Below are 22,486 nucleotides of genomic sequence, written 5' to 3'. Positions count from 1 at the left end.
ATGATCTCAGAGTCGTGAATGGAGCCTATTAAAAAAACAAAAACAAACACAAACAAACAAAGATGTACTCAGGGATCATGATTTGGTTAAGATTAGTTAATTTTTACTGTTTTATTGAGAGAATTCATAGGTAAATTTATATTTATATAAATCAATTTATATTATTGAGGGAATTCATAGGTAAAACTAGTCAGTATTGTTTTTTCCACTGAGAGTGATGAAGAAAATCATTCCCATGGGTTCAGTTTGGTGTTACTGCCCTGATTCCTGCTGCAGTGCCTGCACTCTTACCCACCATGCTTTTGTACCAGCAGTGCACGTATCAATACAGCAGAAAAGACAAGAAACATCTTGGTATTATTAGGAAAAGAGTTTAACTCCATGAACCTCCTGGGAAAGTCTCAAGGACACAAGGAGGGGGGGGTCTATGGATCACACTTTGAGAAGCACCACTTTGTTGTTATTATAATCTCTGCAGGGTCATTTGGAAGTATTTTAACTAAGCAAATGTAAAATTAGACTGGGGAGAGCAATGATTAGATCTGCTTTTGGCTTGAACTTAATGTCATAGCCTATACTGCACCCAACATCACAGAGCATGTTATTGTGCACCTCACAGTATCCGCAGGAAAAAACCCACGGACCAAAGGTGCCCGCAGAGCTGCGAGTCAACATCTGGCTGGGCTTAAGTGCTGTTGAGAAGAAATTCAATAGCTTCGCAGAAGGAACATTCACCGTCTTTGCTGAAATGGTACATTCAATGACATCACTATCATTTCCTCTTTGGGGGGAGTCCTGTTACTTGTCATCCTTAGAGAAAACATTCATCCATGTGCTAATATTAGACCTCAGTTCTCTGCAGAATCCCCCACCACTCACATCCCCCACCAACTTTCTGGTGGTCTCTGAGGTACTTCACATGTGCTAACAGTCTTGCCCATCTCCATGCCTAGATTTTACTATAGGCATGCTGGCTACCAAGTAGAAGTAGTGGGAACACCCTGCTTCTCCATTCTGTGTCCTTGTCACTTAGAAACCAAAGGAGCTGTGCACACACCCCCAGGTCTCAAAGCCCCTTGTGATAATAGCTTCTTTAGCTGCTTCCTGGAGTTTATCTCCTTTCAAGGCTCAGAAACTATATCTGAGACAGGTAATGTTGTGGCTGCTTAAACCCAATTTCCCCATCAAGCCTCTACTCAAACTTCTTCTTTCCTTCTTCAGCCTCAAACCCCCCTGTCAGGTGCAAATCATCTTTTCAGTGGCTCATCAGCAGAAAAATGGAAATTTCAGCTTGCACCCAAACAAGGACACTCACTGGCAGATCTCAAGCCTTTTAGTGGTTGACATCGTGAAGAGCAAACCATTGTAGATTTATAACTACTAACTTAGACAGAAATGCCCTATAAACAGGAGTCTGTTTTTGCCACTAAAGCTGTTTCTAGAAAGGGTTTGGTCTTCATCCCCACTACATTCGAAGGGATGAAGGCACAGAACTTTTAGGCACCATAAAGATTGGACCTTTAAAGGACCTTCATAATGTCAGACAGATTCTTTGTAGACTGCCTGCAAAAGGTACCATCGGTTATAATGTTGATTCTGTGGGGAAATGCGCCCCAAGTTTTAGGCAGTAGACTTTACAAATAAGCTCTTAGAAGCCTATACACTCATAAAATGAGGACTTTATGTGTATTTAAAAAATTAGGTTTGGAGAACCTTTTGGAGCCATTCAATATAATAATGGAAGCAACTAGTGTGCTATACCACTGTTTACAAAGCACTTTTGATTGCACATTTGGACAATTTATGAGGACCGGTGGTATTATCCCCAATTAATAAATGGGAATACTGAGTCTTAAAAAGAAGAGTGAGGTACCCAAGGTTGCATAATCAGTAGCAGCCCAAGTTAGGTCCATACCTTAAGTTTTTTCACTTTCTATCATGGTTTAGCTTAAATGGGCTTAAAAATTTATGAGTGGGCTTTATTTCTTGCTCTTTGATGTGTTTTCTCTAATCGTTTTTAACAGTATGAAAATCAAGCTCTTATGTTTGGAAAATGGGGCACTTCTGGATTAGTGGGTCATCATAAATTTTCTGATGTCATAGGAAAAATAAAACTCAAGAGGGAATTCTTTTTGCCTCCGAAAGGCTGGGAATGGGAAGGAGAGTGGATAGTTGATCCTGAAAGAAGGTAAGCCCTTCCATTTTTCTGAGAAAAAACGGTGACAATGAAACCTTTCCCTAGATATTGCTAAATAAATCTTTTCTATCATTATTCTTGGTAATACTTACGCAATACCCACTGAGCAAACTCCATAGAAATTTCAAATAGGTCATTGGTGCCCCATAATAAAACAAAGAAATAAAAAGCACCTGGTACTAACATTCATTGAGAACTTATAGGTGAATGTATCAAGCAGTGAGCTAAGCACCAGGGTGTTAATTACTTTATTGAATCTGGCCTATATCCCTATAAGGTAGCTAGTGTCAAAAATTATGAAGGATCTGAGATGTTTAGCTTACTTGGTAGCTAACAAGGTCACCTGCCATATTTCATGGATGCTGGCAAGAGACAAGAGACACAGGACTCCTGGGTCAGAGACAAGGGACTTCACTGCCAACAGCAATAGCAGTGCCAGTATTAACATTTGCTTTAGTTATCTGAGCTCCAATTCCCACAGGGAGACAAGAAGATGGTCAGATGACACTTAAACACGAAGTGGTTGTGTAATAGGAGAGGAACTTAAGCTTAGGGAATCCAAATCTTTTTAATGAGTAGCAAGCATGCTGGCCCTTTGCTCAAGAGAGAGAGAGAGAGAGAGAGAGAGAGAGAGAGAGAGAGAGAGACTATCTCTGTCTTCCAAGATTATTCCTCATATAGGTATCCTTGATGCTGTGGAAACATAAGAACTCATAGAGAATTACCTCCCAACAAATAATAGCATGATCTCCACTGTACAGTTGAGGAAAGTAAGACCTACAGAGATTAAGTAACTTGTCCAAAGACACATAGGTTGTAGGTGGTACCAGTCCAGACTTAACTATTAGGCTGGAATGTCTGTAAGAAACAGTTGAGAGTACACTTTAAATGGGTGAATTGTGTGGTATGAACAGTGTGTCTCAAAAGCTTGTTATTAAAAAGAAAGGAACAGTAAAGGGGAGGCAAGGATGTGTCCCCTGGAGTTAGGGTTTCTGAATGTTGCCAACAGCATCAGAGTCAGAGCTCCCTCTTCTCTGCCTCTTGACAGCAAACTTGAGTTTGGAGGAAACAAGCTTGGTAAAGTTGGAATTCAAGGCCTTAAACTAGAGTTTTTCCTCTCTGTCCACATTTGTTTCCTGTGATCACAGGCATTAGAGAAGGAGGGGAATGAGTGAGCTGGGTCTGGTCTGTTCTGGTCTGGTAAGACCCAACGATTGCACATGATTGCTTGTAACCCATGACAGCTTGCTTTGGATAGAGTTGGGGTTGCTGGTGGGGACAAGGGAAATGGGATTTGAATTGGACAGAAGGAAGAAAGGGTAATGAGAACAGGGAAAGGTGGAGGCATTGGAAAAGCGGAAGGTCAAACCATGTCAAGGCTCTACGGGACCCCAGAGGCAGCAGCCGGGTCTTCTGTTCTCCTTCTCTGGGACCCAGAGAATGATGGGATGAGCTTAATTTATACAAATAGTTGGGGCTACTTCTATTCTGATTTCTTTTTTTTAAAGGTTTTATTTATTTATTCATAGAGACACAGAGGGAGAGAGAGGCAGAGACACAGGCAGAGGGAGAAGCAGGCACCATGCATAGAGCCTGACGTGGGACTAGATCCAGGGTCTCCAGGATCACGCCCTGGGCTGCAGGCAGCGCTAAACCCCTGCGCCACCAGAGCTGCCTTCTATTCTGATTTCTTTCCAGTGCTCGATTCTAGGGGAGGATTGGGCAGGGAAAAGATGTAGGGACGGTAAAAGAAAAAGACACCTCACTTGAGTGGGTACCTGGCAGGAGACTTAAGTCAAAGTTGGAGCCTCTATACTTTCCTTTATGGGCTGTCAAAATAGTACCAAATCCAAGAGGAAAATTGGCATGGCAGAGAGTTATATGGGTTTCTTAAGTACCTAAATGAAGTCTGGAGTCTTAAATGACCTGGTTCGGCTGTCAACCTAGGAAACTATCCAGAAAATTTAAACTCCTCCCTTCAGTTTGTGTTACGTAGACCATGCAAGCCATGAGTAAAAATTTCCATACTTGGCCTCAAGAGACTATTTCCACGCCATTTTTTTTTAAGTAGGGGGAATAAGGGTGGACAATATCCTATTCTTTTGAACTGTTAGTCAGGAGTTTTGCTGACCGGCCCTGAACTGAAACAAAAATATGGAACATGAGATCTGTATAAGGAGCTGCCCACAAGACTGTTTTCCCAGTCCCCACCCTGATGACTGAGAAGGAGCAGCCCTGCTAACTTGAGGAGTCCTCTGTGATTCCAATCTCATTGTTCCCACAGGCCCCTTCTCCAAAAGAATGTCAGAAGTTATTAGCAGGAAGAGGAGTTTGGTGGAGAACCCCAGGGCTAGAGTAAGGAGGGAGCCGGTGTAGATGTTTCCCGGACCCTGGGCCCTGGGCCTCTGGGGTTGCTGGCTACCATTGCTCCTTTGGTAACTCAAGCCTCGCCCACAGCTTGCTGACCAAGGCAGACGCGGGGCACATGGAGTTCACGGACGAAGTGTACCAGAATGAGAGCCGCTACCCCGGGGGTGACTGGAAGCCAGCTGAGGACACCTATACCGATGCGGTGAGGGGGCTGCTCCCCACACGGAACCTCCAGCCCTAGCTCTTTGGAACTGTGGTCTGTGAATCCACCAGCCACAAGGCGTGGCCTCCCCTTCTCTTCTGCTCTGTCTTGTGTTCTGAGTAGCCACACAAATGCACCTCTAAATATTTTCTATAGAAAAGACATTGGACCTGTTTAACTGGATGTTGGTATATGGTAAAGTTTGAGTTGTGCAATTTTTTATTGTAAATATTTATTACTTAACTAGTTTTTTTAAATCACAAGAAATAAAATGGACATGTCTCTAAAATGTCCCAAGAGCATAAAAGGAAATGAAAAGTAAGTCTTCTCCCAGATTTACATTCCACCCCTCAGTGATAACCACTGAAAGTATGTTTCTGCTCACACGCAAATGTAAAACTGCTCTCCCATGCCAAAACACACCTAAATAGAATTATGTTGTATGCACAGTTCAATAATTTGTGTTTTTCATACAACAAAATATCTTGGGCATCCTTTTATATCAATATGTATAGGTCTATGAGCTTTGTAAAAAATGCCCACAAGTGTCTTATTATGTGCACCTTGTATAATATATTTAAATATCCTCTCCTTGTGGACATTTTTATTTTTTTTCCAGTCTTTGGTTTTTTCAAGCAATGCAGCAGTAACCATCCTTATATATACATTTTTATTCACTTGTGGAAGTTTATCTCCAAGAAAGATTCCCTGGATGAGTTTGGTCAGATTTCAGTGCATATGCAGTTTTGATAAATATTGCCAAACTGCTTTCAAATAGGTTGTATGAATTTTTATTTCCAGCAGCAGCATATTAGAGGGCTGTTTTCCTAAACACTCATTACCTCCACTACACCAGCTTTGTCTGAGCTTGAATCAGTGGTGCCCTGAAGTCTTTTCCATTTTCCAACTCTTAATTTAAAGTGAGGCTGTGGGGCATCTGGGTGGCTCAGTCAGTAAAGCATCTGACTCTTGGTTTCAGCTCAGGTTGTGATCCTAGGTCATGATCTCAGGGTCATGAGATTGAGCCTCGAGTCAGGCTCAGTGCTGGGCATAGAGCCTGCTTAAGATTCTCTCTCTCCCTCTCCTTCTGCCCCTCTCCACCACCAAATAAATAAATAAATAAATAATCTTAAAAAAATAAATTTAAAAAATAAAATGAGGCTGAGCATTTTTCCATATGTTTATGGACCACCTTTTTATGTTCTTAGGAACTTTTTCTCCTGTCAGTTTTCATGCAGTCAATACTTTAGTCAGTAGGGAACCTAAACCTTGCTCAAATGTTACATGATTAACATCTAGAACCTCCAGTGATATTACCTTGTACTTGAAAACATGTGTTTTTCATGCTTTATCCATCTCTGATGGTTCCCTTCCAATATAACTCCTTATAGAGTCACGCCATTTCATAATATTAAATTGAACCATATGAAATTGCTGATATTTGGCCATTTTTGATCTACTACAACAATTTTCCATGGTTCAACCCAACATACCCCTAACAGAAGGTATTCTAAAAAACTAATCTTGTGTAGCGATTGTGAATAAATTGAGATTAGAGATTCCTAAATTAGCATTCGAGTGCTATTGTTAAGTGTGAGTCATACTCTCACCTTTGCATTTTATCTGACACCCTGGCTCACTTCTCTTCTTCTTTTTTTTTCTTTTTAAAGAATGGTGATAAAGCAGCATCACCTAGCGAGCTGACATGCCCTCCAGGATGGGAATGGGAAGATGACGCATGGGTATACGATATAAATCATGCAGTGGATGAGAAAGGTAACATTTTAGATCTATTACCTGATGGGCTCTCTGTAGCAAGGCCCTGGTTAACCCCAGAGTAAAGTTTCCTTGGTTGTGGGGCGGTGGGGAGCAGTCCTACTTCTGTCAGTCTGTGACAGTCAGGTCTTGGATATTACCTGTCATTATTCAGAAGCAGAATCTGAAAGACAAAGAAGTGCTTGAACAGGTGCAGGTAGGGGCGTCATGAGTGAACACTACAAGATCACAGTGGGCCTTGTTGAGATGTTGGGGATCCAGGATGAGAATATGGGAGGGAACTGGCATTTGGATATTCTTCTCTATTCTAGTCGCACCCCATAGGCTCCCTGGGAACATTACACTCAGGAAGAAGGAGTGTAAAATTCCTTAATAGTCATCCTGTTCAGCAATAATACAGATTGTTTTGGGGTTTTTGGAAGTCTAGTTAGCACACAATAACGTAGATTATTAACATAGCTTCTGTTACTGGTGTTTATCCTTTTCTATGAACAGTAACCTGAAGTTAAGTGAACTATAATATTTGGAAATATCAAAAGAGAAAATGTGATTTTTTTCCCTTATAAGAGAAAGAACAAGTATGGATAGAGAAGGGTTCAAATTGATTATAAGTTCTTTGCTGATGGTATCCCTGGGTGGCACAGCGGTTTGGCGCCTGCCTTTGGCCTAGGGCGCGATCCTGGAGATCCAGGATCGAATCCCACGTCGGGCTCCCGGTCCAGGGAGCCTGCTTCTCCCTCTGCCTATGTCTCTGCCTCTTTCTCTTTCTCTTTCTCTCTCTGTAAATAAATAAAAATTAAAAAAAAAGTTCTTTGCTGATCTTGACACACACACCAAGCCTTATAATCATAGCATTGATTGAGCACAAACTATGTGCTAAGCATAGTCCTCATCATTTGCAGGCATTATTTCGGTGAATTCTTTTTAAGGAGGTATACTTTACCTTTATGCTGGGGAAATCCGGCCATAGGCAGGTTTTTTACTAACCTGCAAAAAACTTACATAGTAAATAGCCAGCGTGCAGGGATGCTGGGATTTAAACCCTGCTGTGTAACTACACAGGCCACACCCTTCAACACTGTCCCTGATGGCCTCTTGCACTGTGCTTTATTCTTAGATGCACATAATTACCTTGAGTGACTGGAGGGATAAAAGGGGAGGAGAACCCCGGGGCAGCAAAGGAAGCTCTTTGAAGAGAGCTGTATTCAGTTTGGTTGAATTGCAGCAAACTGAAAGGAGCAACAATGGCATTTAATGCCACAGTAGAGCATGTTGGGGGAGCAGAGACAGTGACTGGATGTTTTCTGGAAGTTTATCTGGCAGTCTGGCAAATGCATCTTTTTGGGATAACCATTTGCAAACTCTGTTCCAGGCTGGGAGTATAGAATTACCATTCCTCCTGATACTAAACCCAAATCTTTGGTTGCAGCAGAGAAAATGTATCATACTCATAGACGACGAAGGCTAGTCCGAAAACGCAAGAAGGATTTAACACAAAGCACTGCAAGCATTGCAAGGGTAAGAGTTACCACGGGAGGGAGCTAGGCTGGGGGCCATATAGAATTCCTGTTATTTGGCTATTTCTACAGAAACTGTTTGCCAATCAAGGGCCTAATGCCCTCCCTGCACAGGGGTTCTCAAAATGCACTTGCTACCCCAACCAGCAACAACACATTACCTGGGAATTTGTTAGAAATGCCTCACTCCAAACCTACTGACTTAAAAATTACAGGGGTGAGGTCCAGCAATCTGTGTTTCACAGTGTCTTCTAAGTGATCTGAAGTAGGTTAAATGATAAGAAACACTACCCAGTAGTAATAGAAATTATTTTGCATAATGAAGTAGTGGCAATAAATAGTTCAGTACTTAGAATAAGAAACACAAGGACTCAGGGGAGCCTGAGTGGCTCAGTGGGTTAAGCATCTGCCTTAGGCTCAGATCATGATCTCAGGGTCCTGGGATCGAGCCCTGTGGCGGGCTCCCTGCTCAGCGGGGAGCCTGCTTCTCCATCTCCCTCCGCTTCTCACACCTGCTCCTGCACACTCTCTCTGGCAATGTCTCCTTCTGTATCAGTTGCCTAGGTATCTCTCCATATACCCACAGTCCATCGGCCCCACAGGGGCCAACAGCTTTGTTCTTTGCTGTATCACTGGCTCATAGCACAGTGCTTGGAACAGAGGAGATATTTGTTGATGGACCAAATAATCTACCTTATCCATTAAGGGATGTTATTATTGTTGTTATGATGATGATGTTAGCATTCACCTTAAAAGTTTTACTTCTGTTTTAGGCCATGGAAGAATTGGAAGACCGGGAGGGCTGGGAATATGCTTCTTTAATTGGCTGGAAATTTCACTGGAAACAGCGTAGCTCAGATACCTTCCGCCGTAGACGCTGGAGAAGGAAAATGGCTCCTTCAGAAACACACGGTGCGGCCGCCATCTTTAAACTGGAGGGCGCCCTCGTAAGTAACAGGTCCTCAAAGCTCAGATACTATTGGTTGAGGGGGCGCCTCGGTGGCCCAGTGGTTGAGCGTCTGCCTTTGGCTCAGGTCTGGGGCCCTGGGATTGAGTCTCACATCAGGCTCCCTGCTCATCGGGGAGTCTGCTTCTCCCTCTCCCTCTGCCCCCGCACCCTGCTGGTGCTCTCTCTCTCTCTCACTTGAGCTTGCTCTTTCTCTCAAATAAATAACTAAAATATTTTAAAAATCTATATTGGTATAGGGAAATAGATGAGTGTTGTATACACTACTGACTCCACAGAGATTCCTCTAGTGCTGCAGAACTGCAGATAATTTGAGAAAAAACTACACATCCTGGGTGCTCAGTAAGTCTTGTTGCCTGAATACACCATGAATAGAGGAAAGGTTCTAAGAAGTTCTACCGCAGACGCGCCTATTTAATGTTATTTCACCCAGCATGTCCCACATATATCTGTTATAAAACCTCGTTGCAGGTGACATCTGTTATCATCCCAGGTGTGGGTTCCTTGGATTATACCTTGGAAACTACAACTGTTCCATAGACCAAGAAACTGTATTAAATATACAGATGTGAGGGGGAGAAAAACAGGAGGATGGCTCATGGAATTAGAGAATAATTCCAATGGAAGCACAATAAAGAAGGCAGGGAGGGGGAAAGCACAAAGGTGGGAGGGATGAATACGAAAATGGCACTGGTCCCTCTAAACCAACATGGTGATTGGGAGCCATTTCCTGGTTTTATACTTTTGCACACTGACCCTGCTGTGTTCTTCTGTTGCTTATTCTCATCCTCCTCCCACCCTTTTAATCCCTTTATTTATCTTTTATGGTTTCCCTTTTGAAAATTTTCAGCATCAGGGTTTGGTGAGCCTGGACTTGAGGCAGAAAGACTGGCTTCCACTTCTTACTCTGTCACTTTCCAGCTAAGTGACCTTGGGCAAGATACTTGCTGTTCTGGGCTTTATTCATTTTTAAAAATGGAGTGATTGGATGAGAAGAGTCTCTTTTAAAAGCCACCATTCCATTTCTTTGTAATTCTTGCCTCTCTGTTTTGAGGCATTGCTAATGAAGTTTTCTGCCTTTTTAGGGTGCAGACATGACCGAGGACGGAGACGAGAAGAGTGTGGACAAGCAGAAGTATAGTGCCACCACTGTATTTGGGGCAAACACTCCCATTGTTTCCTGTAACTTTGACAGTAAGTTTTAAACATGGATTTGTGCACTCCCCTGCAATGACTTATTTATCTAAGGCCAATTCTCTGAATCACCAAATATGATTAAAATGTCTTTAGGCAAATGTAAATTTTATTTTCATCATTTGATGAGGATTTTTTCAGATACAGTTTTAAAAATCATATTTGGGGTGGGGAGGTCATCAAATCATTGACTCTGATATGGTCTGTCCAATATGTGCTCATTCTATATGAAGCTCCCGAAAGATTGTTTTAATTAGAAAAAGAGGTTCAGGAAGTTAAGTAAGGGTCGGTTCTGATGATAATCTTTAGGAATTTTGGAATGAGGCAGACCTACTATGTAATAATAATAACAAATACTTATCTAGGGCTTATCACATGCCAGGCACTATGCATATATTAACTCATGTAATCCTCATAACCACCCTAGGACGTGGTGTTATTATTGTCCTCATCTTAGAGGTGCAGAAAGATGAAATAACTTGCTCCAGTCTTACAGTTTGTAAGCACTGTAGACAAGATTTTAAGTAGTCTGACTCTCAGAATCTGTGCATGAATCACAATGCTCTACTCTCTATCTCTCAGATTACATGTGTTGTTGGGATGGGAGCAGATATACATTAATATAAAGATGGGGGTATAAAAATTTTGAACTATCAAAATGACTTTTAAGTTATTTAACTTTGGACTATCAAAGAAACTTTTAGCAGATAACTGTTTCCTAGATCTGGGGCTGAAATAGTATAGGAAGCCCTATTTCTATAACTCATGGAAACCAAGTTTCATTTTAAAGGTCTGTGATGACAAGCAGTGGCCTAAATCCAGGTGTTTCACAACAGGACTGATGTTCTCCTGAGTGATACACTTGCACTGAGCTTATTGTAGTATTTTTAAAGTTAGTTTTATTTTATAGGAAGCAGAACTACTTTGGGAGCACATGTCATCACCACCTATGTGTTCTTTACTGTGGAGTAGATTTGAATGACCCATTTATCTCAAACATGTATTATCTCCAAATATGCCAGAAAATTTGCATTTTTCAGTGTTATGTTTCTTATAAGTAACCTCCATCCTCTTCTTTTTAGGAGTCTACATTTACCATCTGCGCTGCTATATCTATCAAGCCAGAAACCTCGTGGTTCTAGACAAGGATAGTTTTTCAGGTAAAGGGACAAAAATATCTGTCATACATGTTATTACATAGCAGGCCAGCTTGATTCTACTTTTCATCAGGTGGGTGCTTTTAGTAATTCCTCACAACAAAAAGTTTTTCCATATTGAGATGAGTTTGATTTGTGTGAAGTAAACTGCTCAGTCATTAAGTAATCACTGGATATGTTGAACACTATTGCTGGGTGCTGGAGATACACAGAAGATACATGGGCTTTGAATACTAATAATCATTAATTGATGAGTAATAAAAAAGCACCAAGAAGAAAAGCAATTTCTGCTCTCTGCTTGTACACACAGCTATATATATGGTGTGTGTGTATATACATATATATACACACACACACACCTCTCTATTTTATATATATATATATATATATATATATATATATATATATCTTATATATCATATATACACACATACATCCTGGGCTCTTGGGCTGATTGCTAAGTTACGATCCTTTATATAATTTTTTGGTAGCTCTCTCAAGTTGACAAAGGTTCAAAAATTCACCCATTTGCCTACAATCCTCAACAGGATTGAGGCAGTTTGGAGTCCATTTTGACCCTTCTGTGGCCTATCCCCATAAATCCATGAGATCATAAAGCCCTGAGACCCAGCTTGCTTTGTGGCCTTTGGACTGGTTCTAAGGGGAAGGCTGTGGTTAGGGCTGGGGGAAAGGTCAGGGGGCCTGCAGCTGAGGATTTGTGCTGTTGCTGATGGGATCATGAATGGTTCAGGGTCCATGTTGGCTACGTGGGGAGATTTCCACTTCAGGGCTTGAAGGCCAGCAGAGCTTTGATTGAAGCACTCTTAAAGCAGTTGCCTGACACTCAGGCATGCTCACATCAATTGTGAGGTATATTCCAAGCACTGATGTAACCAACATTTGTGCATGGTTTCCTTTTCTAATATATTAGAGCAGATTCAAAGTTATCCTTCTAAAATGCATCTCCAAAAGGGGTTTGAAGACATTTTTTCTGAATATTTACCACCAGGGGGCACTCGATCATTGAAAGTCAAAGTTAGAATCCTAATCCAAATTCTTGACTAGAGTTGCATAAAACTCAACACATGCCTTGCAGTTTGAGATAGAGGATATATGATCGGAGCAAAAACAAAGCGTCCCATTTGTGTGATGCCTCAGTGCTAAAACTGAAACAGCCTTTTGGATGATGCAACACTTTCAGGTTAGATATTAGGCTGTTGCTCAGAAGGGTCAGCTCCCAGGCAGTTGCAAAAGTTTTGGTGAAGTTATTTAGCATGGAAGAGAAACAGATTGCTTCTTTTTGCCTTATCTTTCTTCAGCTTATTGAGGTATACTTGACAAATAAGGTTTTACACTTAAAGTATAAGTAATGATTTGATATACAAATATGTTATGAAATGTTCCCAAAACTGCATTAATTAACACACCTGTCACCTCACGTAGTTCATTCCATGTGTGTGAGACAGAACATTCAAGTTCTCCTCTCCTAGCAAATTTCAGTTATACAATACACATTCTTAACTATAGTCCTCATGTTATACATCAGGTCCAGGCCTTATTCATCTTATAACCGAAATGTGTACCCCCCAACTAACCTCTCCCCATTTCAACCCATCTCCCAGCCCCTGGCAAACATCCTCCTCCTTTCTGTTTCTATTAGTTTGATTTTTGAGGAGGTGTGGGGGGACACCCACATAGAAGTGATACCTTGTAGTATTTGTCTTTCTCAGTCTGGTTTGTTTCACTTAGCATAATGCCCTCCAGGTTCATCTGTGTTGTCACAAATGACAGGATTCCCTTCTTTTTAAATGACTGAATTATATCTATGTATGGTATATACATAATACCACATTTTCTTTATTTATTCATCCATCAGTGGATACTGAAGTTTCTCCCATACCATGGCTATTGTGACTCACACTGCAATGAACATGGGAATACAGATAGCTCTTTGAGATAATTATTTCATTTGCTTTGAATAAGTACCCAGAAATGGGACTGGTGGATTATATGATAGCACTATTTTTTATTTCTTGGGGAACCTCCATACTGTTTTCTGCAGTGGCTGCCTCAGTCTACATTCACACCAGTAGGCACAAGCATCCCCTATTCTTCACATCCTCACCAACACTGACTGTCTCCTATCTTTTTGATGAGAGATATCCTACCAGGTGTGAGGGGATATCTCATTCTAGTTTTGATTTGCATTTCCCAGGTGATTAGTGACATTGAGCACCTTTTCATGTACCTTGTGGCCATTTGTATGTCTTCTTGAGAGAAACATCTCTTCAGGTCCTTTGCTCATTCTTAAATTGGGTTATTTGGGCCTTTTGGTATTTTGTATGAGTTCCTTGAGTATTTTAGATATTAACTCCTCATCAGATATGTGGTTTGCAAATATTTTCTCCCATCCCGTGGGTTTCCATTTTGTTGATCGTTTCCTTTGCTGTGCAGAAGCTTTTTTAGTTTGATGCAGTTCCATTTGTTTGCTTTTGCTTCTGTTGCCTTTGTTTTTGGTGTCAAATCCAAAAAAATCATTGCCAAGACTACTATCAAGAAGCTTGCCCCTTATATATTCTCCTAGGAGTCTTATGGCCTCGGGTCTTATGTTCATGTATTTAGCCTATTTCGAGTTGATTTCCTGTATGGTGTAAAACAGGGCTCCAGTTTCATTCTTCTGCATGTGGCTGTCCAGTTTACCAGCACCATTTATCAAAGAGACTATCCTTTCTTTACTGTGCATTCTTGGTGGCTTTATCCAAAATTAATTCTATCCTTTCTCCACTGTGTATTCTTGGTACTTATGTTGACGATTAATTGATCACATATGCATGCATTTATTTATGGGTTCTCTATTCTGTTCTGTTGGACCATGTGTCTGTTTTTATGCTAAGACCATACTGTTTTGATTACTATAGTTTTGTAATATAGTTTGAAACCAGCAAGTGTGATGCCTCAAGGTTTGTTCTTTCTCAATATTGCTCTGGCAGTCTATCTCTCAGGTGGTGGTGAGAGTCTGTGATCAGTGCAACTGGAGGTAGACCATGTGATTGAAATGAGTGCTCCTGGGGAGCTGGACTTCAGCCATGGCCTCACGGGTACTGTATTTTTCTGTTTTAGATCCATATGCACATGTCTCCTTCCTCCATCGAAGCAAAACCACTGAGATCATCCACTCGACCCTGAATCCCACATGGGACCAGACAATTATATTTGATGAAATCGAAATCTATGGGGAACCCCAGACAGTTCTACAGAACCCACCCAAAGTTATCATCGAACTTTTTGACAATGACCAAGTGGTAGATAATTTAGAATTTCTAAGATGGCTTGGGGAATGATGGAGGTTTAGAGGGATATTTGTTGGGGAATTTAAGGATTGCTTGTTTCTCTAGGGCAAAGATGAATTTTTAGGACAAAGCATGTGCTCTCCTCTGCTAAAACTAAACTCAGAAATGGATGTCACACCCAAACTTCTCTGGCACCCTGTAATGAATGGGGACAAAGCCTGTGGGGATGTCCTTGTAACTGCAGAGCTGAATCTAAGGCACAAGGTACTTGCTGAGTCCTCATGTATATGTTCTTTCCTGGTAGCTGTTAAAAAAACTTGCTAATAATAATAATAAAAAAAAACTTGCTAATAATGCGAGACACCATTTCCTAGAACTAAGGAGAAACGTTGATGTCTCCATGTTTGTTTTACAGGATGGTTCCAATCTTCCCATCCTTCCCTCACAAAGGGCACCAAATCTATACATGGTCCCACAAGGGATCAGGCCTGTGGTCCAACTCACTGCTATTGAGGTATGCAGCTCCCTAAGTTTTATTGATCAAGTCAGATGACATAGCTACAGAACTGTACTCTCTCACAGGAAATGGATCTTGCTACATATTCGCTTGCTGTCTCCAACAAGAGAATTTGTCCAAAACTTTGAAATATTCATGGAAACAGAAGGCTTGTTGAAAAAAAAAAAACAGGTCAATTCCAGCATTACTGAGGAAATCTCGAGTTCTTATTTACTAGGAGCTAGGAGACTGCTGGATTTCTCATGTCAACTGGAGAAAAGGAAGAGGGAAAGCAGACAGAGCAGTGTGCACATGTGTGTGTGTGTGCACGCATATGGGTGTGTGTGTGTGTGTGTGTGTGTGTGTATGTGTGTGTGCAGAGAGCAGGGGACCCAAAAGGGGGCCAAGGAGGGAAGAAGGATGGGAGCAACAGGAAATGGTGACATGGCAGACAGGCTGATGGAGCTAACTGGTAGCTTCATGGACAGCATCTGGTCCACTCTTAAGGTCTCCCCTGGTCCAGTCAAGTGGCTGTTACCTTGGGATTTCCCTTCTCAGGCTGTCTTAGTAACAGTTCACAAAGACCAAAGCAGACGGCTGAAAACAACAGCTTTCATTTTTGAATGCTTACATATCAGACACTGTGTTAAGGAGTTTACACTTGATCCTCAGAATGACCCTGTAAGTGGATAGTAGTGTTGGTCCTGCTTGCAGACAAGACCTAGAGAGAGTCCTAACTTGCCAGGGTTCACAGTCAGGATTCGATTCCTGCACTCTCCACTGCTCTGCCTTTTAGCATCTCAGGCAGAAGAAAAGGGGCAAAAGTGCTTTCTCTGCATGACCTACAGGCTTTCTAGGATAATAGTCCTGGAAATTTTAGGCAAATCTGCCTATAATCTGAAAAAGTGTGCCAGTTACTAAGGAAGAAATTTTTCCTTTTCAATATTATTTGTAACGTGCTGAGTTTTCCTCCTCTTTCTTTATATTGTTTTTCTTAGATTCTAGCTTGGGGCTTAAGAAATATGAAAAACTACCAGATGGCTTCTATCACCTCTCCCAGCCTCATTGTGGAGTGTGGAGGGGAAAGGGTAGAATCAGTGGTGATCAAAAACCTGAAGAAGACACCCAACTTCCCAAGTTCTGTTCTCTTCATGAAAGTGGTACAGTATCAAGACTGTAATAGTTCATGTGTGTTGAGTAGCTGAATTTTACACCAAATATGAATATATATAAAATATATAATATATATATATCACATCCCTTGATCACCCCCCGCCACACACACACACACACACACACACACACACACACACACACACGCACGACACATAGTAAATATATTTCCAAACTCTGACAGCAAATAGAAAAACCCTGCCTTGGCTTTAGCTTGCCAGTGACTTTCCTCCCTTAGATTCTCACACTATAGTAATGGTTTCTTGAAGCTTCACACATCCTAAGAATGCAGAAATATTTATGAGAAATGCTTAGGTATTTCTTGAATAAACTCTCCATCTGTTAGCTATCAGGTACAGACTTTTGGTCAATGCCCTGGAGGATAGAACTCTAACCCTCAGCCCTGCTCCTGAAGCTCTGCCATGGACTGGGACCTTCCAGATTGGGAACGCAAACTAGGGAAGGGGCAGCTGAGGAGGCCATTTGGGTGGTGGGGCCATGCCCTATCAGCCTGTGACTGTGCCCCACTTCCAGGAACCGTTTGAGGGCACCCACTTGGCTCCATGGAAGTCCTCCCCTGGTTGTTAAGAACAGGACAGCGTCAGATCTGGTTCACAATCCTCTGTCAGAGCCTTTAAGCTCATGCCCTTAAGCACTATGCTGCTTGCCTAGCACATAAATTCCTATAAACTACTTACAGTGAGTCCCCGGGGCTACACCAAATGGGCAAAATGAGTCTGGGTTGGTCCCTTGGGTGAGTTTATTGGCATGGCTTCGTACAGAGGAGTGATGCCTGCCCCTGTGACCCCTCAGTTCTTGCCCAAGGAGGAACTGTACATGCCTCCGCTGGTGATCAAGGTCATCGACCACAGGCAGTTCGGGCGGAAGCCCGTTGTTGGGCAGTGCACCATCGATCGTCTGGACCGCTTTCGTTGTGACCCTTATGCGGGAAAGGAGGGTCTTGTGCCCCAGCTAAAAGGTAAAATGCATGTCTCTAAATATCATTTTGGGCTTTTTGTGTGTGATCTGATTTAATCTTTACAAACTTCCTCAAGATAAAAATGCAGATGAGGAAACAGATTTACACTGGGCCACGTAACTTTCTCAAGCTAGTATAGTTAGTAAGTGGCAGAGCCAAATTTGGATTCCCACCTTGTCTTGAGGAGGATCCAATGCTCAAACTGTTACCTTCTGAAGTAACCTGTCCCTGGCTGAACATAAATAATGTCTCTTCAGGAAATGTTAAGTACTTCCTAAAGTTGTCATATTAAGTTAAGCCGAGAGGACAAACAAGAAAATGAGTGGTTCAGTCCAGTGTGATAAGGGTTTTGGTGCAGAAATACAGGGGTCCCCCCATGAGCACTGAGGCAGTGGGAGGATTTTTATTTCGTATTGCTTTCCATCTGTTGTCCTCATTAACACATCCCATTATTATGATGTAATTTTTTAAAAGATTGTATTTATTTATTTATTTATTCATTCATTCATTCATTCATTTGAGAGAGAGAACAAGCACAAGCAGAGGGAGCAGCAGGCAGAGGGAGAGTGAAGCAGACTCCCCGCTGAGCAGGGAGTCTGATGCGGGGCTCGATCCTAGGACCGTGAGATCATGTGAGCTGAAGGAATACACTTAACCGACTGAGCCACCCCTGGTGCCCCTATTGTGATGTTCTTTGAAAAATATTATTTCATTGTTGCTCATGGAGGAAAAACTGACACCTGCTGAGTTTTTCTTTTAATAAATTAATTTTTTATTGGTGTTCAATTTACCAACATACAGAATAACACCCAGTGCTCATCCCGTCAAGTGTCCCCCTCAGTGCCCGTCACCCATTCACCCCCACCCCCCGCCCTCCTCCCCCTCCACCACCCCTAGTTCATTTCCCAGAGTTAGAAGTCTTCATGCTCTGTCTCCCTTTCTGATATTTCCCACACATTTCTTCTCCCTTCCCTTATATTCCCTTTCACTATTATTCATATTCCCCAAATGAATGAGAACATACACTGTTTGTCCTTCTCCGATTGACTTACTTCACTCAGCATAATACCCTCCAGTAACCAACATTTGTGCATGGTTTCCTTTTCTAATATATTAGAGCAGATTCAAAGTTATCCTTCTAAAATGCATCTCCAAAAGGGGTTTGAAGACATTTTTTCTGAATATTTACCACCAGGGGGCACTCGATCATTGAAAGTCAAAGTTAGAATCCTAATCCAAATTCTTGACTAGAGTTGCATAAAACTCAACACATGCCTTGCAGTTTGAGATAGAGGATATATGATCGGAGCAAAAACAAAGCGTCCCATTTGTGTGATGCCTCAGTGCTAAAACTGAAACAGCCTTTTGGATGATGCAACACTTTCAGGTTAGATATTAGGCTGTTGCTCAGAAGGGTCAGCTCCCAGGCAGTTGCAAAAGTTTTGGTGAAGTTATTTAGCATGGAAGAGAAACAGATTGCTTCTTTTTGCCTTATCTTTCTTCAGCTTATTGAGGTATACTTGACAAATAAGGTTTTACACTTAAAGTATAAGTAATGATTTGATATACAAATATGTTATGAAATGTTCCCAAAACTGCATTAATTAACACACCGGTCACCTCACGTAGTTCATTCCATGTGTGTGAGACAGAACATTCAAGTTCTCTCCTAGCAAATTTCAGTTATACAATACACATTCTTAACTATAGTCCTCATGTTATACATCAGGTCCAGGCCTTATTCATCTTATAACCGAAATGTGTACCCCCCAACTAACCTCTCCCCATTTCAACCCATCTCCCAGCCCCTGGCAAACATCCTCCTCCTTTCTGTTTCTATTAGTTTGATTTTTGAGGAGGTGTGGGGGGGACACCCACATAGAAGTGATACCTTGTAGTATTTGTCTTTCTCAGTCTGGTTTGTTTCACTTAGCATAATGCCCTCCAGGTTCATCTGTGTTGTCACAAATGACAGGATTCCCTTCTTTTTAAATGACTGAATTATATCTATGTATGGTATATACATAATACCACATTTTCTTTATTTATTCATCCATCAGTGGATACTGAAGTTTCTCCCATACCATGGCTATTGTGACTCACACTGCAATGAACATGGGAATACAGATAGCTCTTTGAGATAATTATTTCATTTGCTTTGAATAAGTACCCAGAAATGGGACTGGTGGATTATATGATAGCACTATTTTTTATTTCTTGGGGAACCTCCATACTGTTTTCTGCAGTGGCTGCCTCAGTCTACATTCACACCAGTAGGCACAAGCATCCCCTATTCTTCACATCCTCACCAACACTGACTGTCTCCTATCTTTTTGATGAGAGATATCCTACCAGGTGTGAGGGGATATCTCATTCTAGTTTTGATTTGCATTTCCCAGGTGATTAGTGACATTGAGCACCTTTTCATGTACCTTGTGGCCATTTGTATGTCTTCTTGAGAGAAACATCTCTTCAGGTCCTTTGCTCATTCTTAAATTGGGTTATTTGGGCCTTTTGGTATTTTGTATGAGTTCCTTGAGTATTTTAGATATTAACTCCTCATCAGATATGTGGTTTGCAAATATTTTCTCCCATCCCGTGGGTTTCCATTTTGTTGATCGTTTCCTTTGCTGTGCAGAAGCTTTTTTAGTTTGATGCAGTTCCATTTGTTTGCTTTTGCTTCTGTTGCCTTTGTTTTTGGTGTCAAATCCAAAAAAATCATTGCCAAGACTACTATCAAGAAGCTTGCCCCTTATATATTCTCCTAGGAGTCTTATGGCCTCGGGTCTTATGTTCATGTATTTAGCCTATTTCGAGTTGATTTCCTGTATGGTGTAAAACAGGGCTCCAGTTTCATTCTTCTGCATGTGGCTGTCCAGTTTACCAGCACCATTTATCAAAGAGACTATCCTTTCTTTACTGTGCATTCTTGGTGGCTTTATCCAAAATTAATTCTATCCTTTCTCCACTGTGTATTCTTGGTACTTATGTTGACGATTAATTGATCACATATGCATGCATTTATTTATGGGTTCTCTATTCTGTTCTGTTGGACCATGTGTCTGTTTTTATGCTAAGACCATACTGTTTTGATTACTATAGTTTTGTAATATAGTTTGAAACCAGCAAGTGTGATGCCTCAAGGTTTGTTCTTTCTCAATATTGCTCTGGCAGTCTATCTCTCAGGTGGTGGTGAGAGTCTGTGATCAGTGCAACTGGAGGTAGACCATGTGATTGAAATGAGTGCTCCTGGGGAGCTGGACTTCAGCCATGGCCTCACGGGTACTGTATTTTTCTGTTTTAGATCCATATGCACATGTCTCCTTCCTCCATCGAAGCAAAACCACTGAGATCATCCACTCGACCCTGAATCCCACATGGGACCAGACAATTATATTTGATGAAATCGAAATCTATGGGGAACCCCAGACAGTTCTACAGAACCCACCCAAAGTTATCATCGAACTTTTTGACAATGACCAAGTGGTAGATAATTTAGAATTTCTAAGATGGCTTGGGGAATGATGGAGGTTTAGAGGGATATTTGTTGGGGAATTTAAGGATTGCTTGTTTCTCTAGGGCAAAGATGAATTTTTAGGACAAAGCATGTGCTCTCCTCTGCTAAAACTAAACTCAGAAATGGATGTCACACCCAAACTTCTCTGGCACCCTGTAATGAATGGGGACAAAGCCTGTGGGGATGTCCTTGTAACTGCAGAGCTGAATCTAAGGCACAAGGTACTTGCTGAGTCCTCATGTATATGTTCTTTCCTGGTAGCTGTTAAAAAAACTTGCTAATAATAATAATAAAAAAAACTTGCTAATAATGCGAGACACCACTTCCTAGAACTAAGGAGAAACGTTGATGTCTCCATGTTTGTTTTACAGGATGGTTCCAATCTTCCCATCCTTCCCTCACAAAGGGCACCAAATCTATACATGGTCCCACAAGGGATCAGGCCTGTGGTCCAACTCACTGCTATTGAGGTATGCAGCTCCCTAAGTTTTATTGATCAAGTCAGATGACATAGCTACAGAACTGTACTCTCTCACAGGAAATGGATCTTGCTACATATTCGCTTGCTGTCTCCAATAAGAGAATTTGTCCAAAACTTTGAAATATTCATGGAAACAGAAGGCTTGTTGAAAAAAAAAAAACAGGTCAATTCCAGCATTACTGAGGAAATCTCGAGTTCTTATTTACTAGGAGCTAGGAGACTGCTGGATTTCTCATGTCAACTGGAGAAAAGGAAGAGGGAAAGCAGACAGAGCAGTGTGCACATGTGTGTGTGTGTGCACGCATATGGGTGTGTGTGTGTGTGTGTGTGTGTGTGTGTGTGTGTGTGCAGAGAGCAGGGGACCCAAAAGGGGGCCAAGGAGGGAAGAAGGATGGGAGCAACAGGAAATGGTGACATGGCAGACAGGCTGATGGAGCTAACTGGTAGCTTCATGGACAGCATCTGGTCCACTCTTAAGGTCTCCCCTGGTCCAGTCAAGTGGCTGTTACCTTGGGATTTCCCTTCTCAGGCTGTCTTAGTAACAGTTCACAAAGACCAAAGCAGACGGCTGAAAACAACAGCTTTCATTTTTGAATGCTTACATATCAGACACTGTGTTAAGGAGTTTACACTTGATCCTCAGAATGACCCTGTAAGTGGATAGTAGTGTTGGTCGTGCTTGCAGACAAGACCTAGAGAGAGTCCTAACTTGCCAGGGTTCACAGTCAGGATTCGATTCCTGCACTCTCCACTGCTCTGCCTTTTAGCATCTCAGGCAGAAGAAAAGGGGCAAAAGTGCTTTCTCTGCATGACCTACAGGCTTTCTAGGATAATAGTCCTGGAAATTTTAGGCAAATCTGCCTATAATCTGAAAAAGTGTGCCAGTTACTAAGGAAGAAATTTTTCCTTTTCAATATTATTTGTAACGTGCTGAGTTTTCCTCCTCTTTCTTTATATTGTTTTTCTTAGATTCTAGCTTGGGGCTTAAGAAATATGAAAAACCACCAGATGGCTTCTATCACCTCTCCCAGCCTCATTGTGGAGTGTGGAGGGGAAAGGGTAGAATCAGTGGTGATCAAAAACCTGAAGAAGACACCCAACTTCCCAAGTTCTGTTCTCTTCATGAAAGTGGTACAGTATCAAGACTGTAATAGTTCATGTGTGTTGAGT

At 41.6% G+C, this 22,486-nt stretch overlaps 1 protein-coding gene across 1 annotated transcript; it reads left to right on the top strand.

The window, feature by feature from the left end:
* Window positions 1–598: 598 nt before the first annotated feature.
* Window positions 599–22,447, top strand: LOC129506401 (myoferlin-like; the record flags this gene model as incomplete). Its single annotated transcript, XM_055320124.1, has 17 exons — window positions 599–751; window positions 2,025–2,188; window positions 4,655–4,769; window positions 6,440–6,545; window positions 7,918–8,063; window positions 8,836–9,009; window positions 10,115–10,223; window positions 11,306–11,383; window positions 14,501–14,682; window positions 14,776–14,934; window positions 15,086–15,184; window positions 16,165–16,326; window positions 17,153–17,318; window positions 20,623–20,804; window positions 20,898–21,056; window positions 21,207–21,305; window positions 22,286–22,447. Coding segments are annotated over exons 1-17 (2,415 nt in total), but the record flags the coding sequence as incomplete, so codon positions are not given.
* Window positions 22,448–22,486: the final 39 nt, after the last annotated feature.

The sequence above is a fragment of the Nyctereutes procyonoides genome, unplaced genomic scaffold (assembly GCF_905146905.1).
Source record: "Nyctereutes procyonoides isolate TBG_1078 unplaced genomic scaffold, NYPRO_anot_genome, whole genome shotgun sequence".
NCBI lineage: Eukaryota > Metazoa > Chordata > Mammalia > Carnivora > Canidae > Nyctereutes > Nyctereutes procyonoides.
The sequence above is the reverse complement of the archived record's forward strand: the minus strand, read 5'-3'. Positions and strand labels throughout refer to the sequence as shown.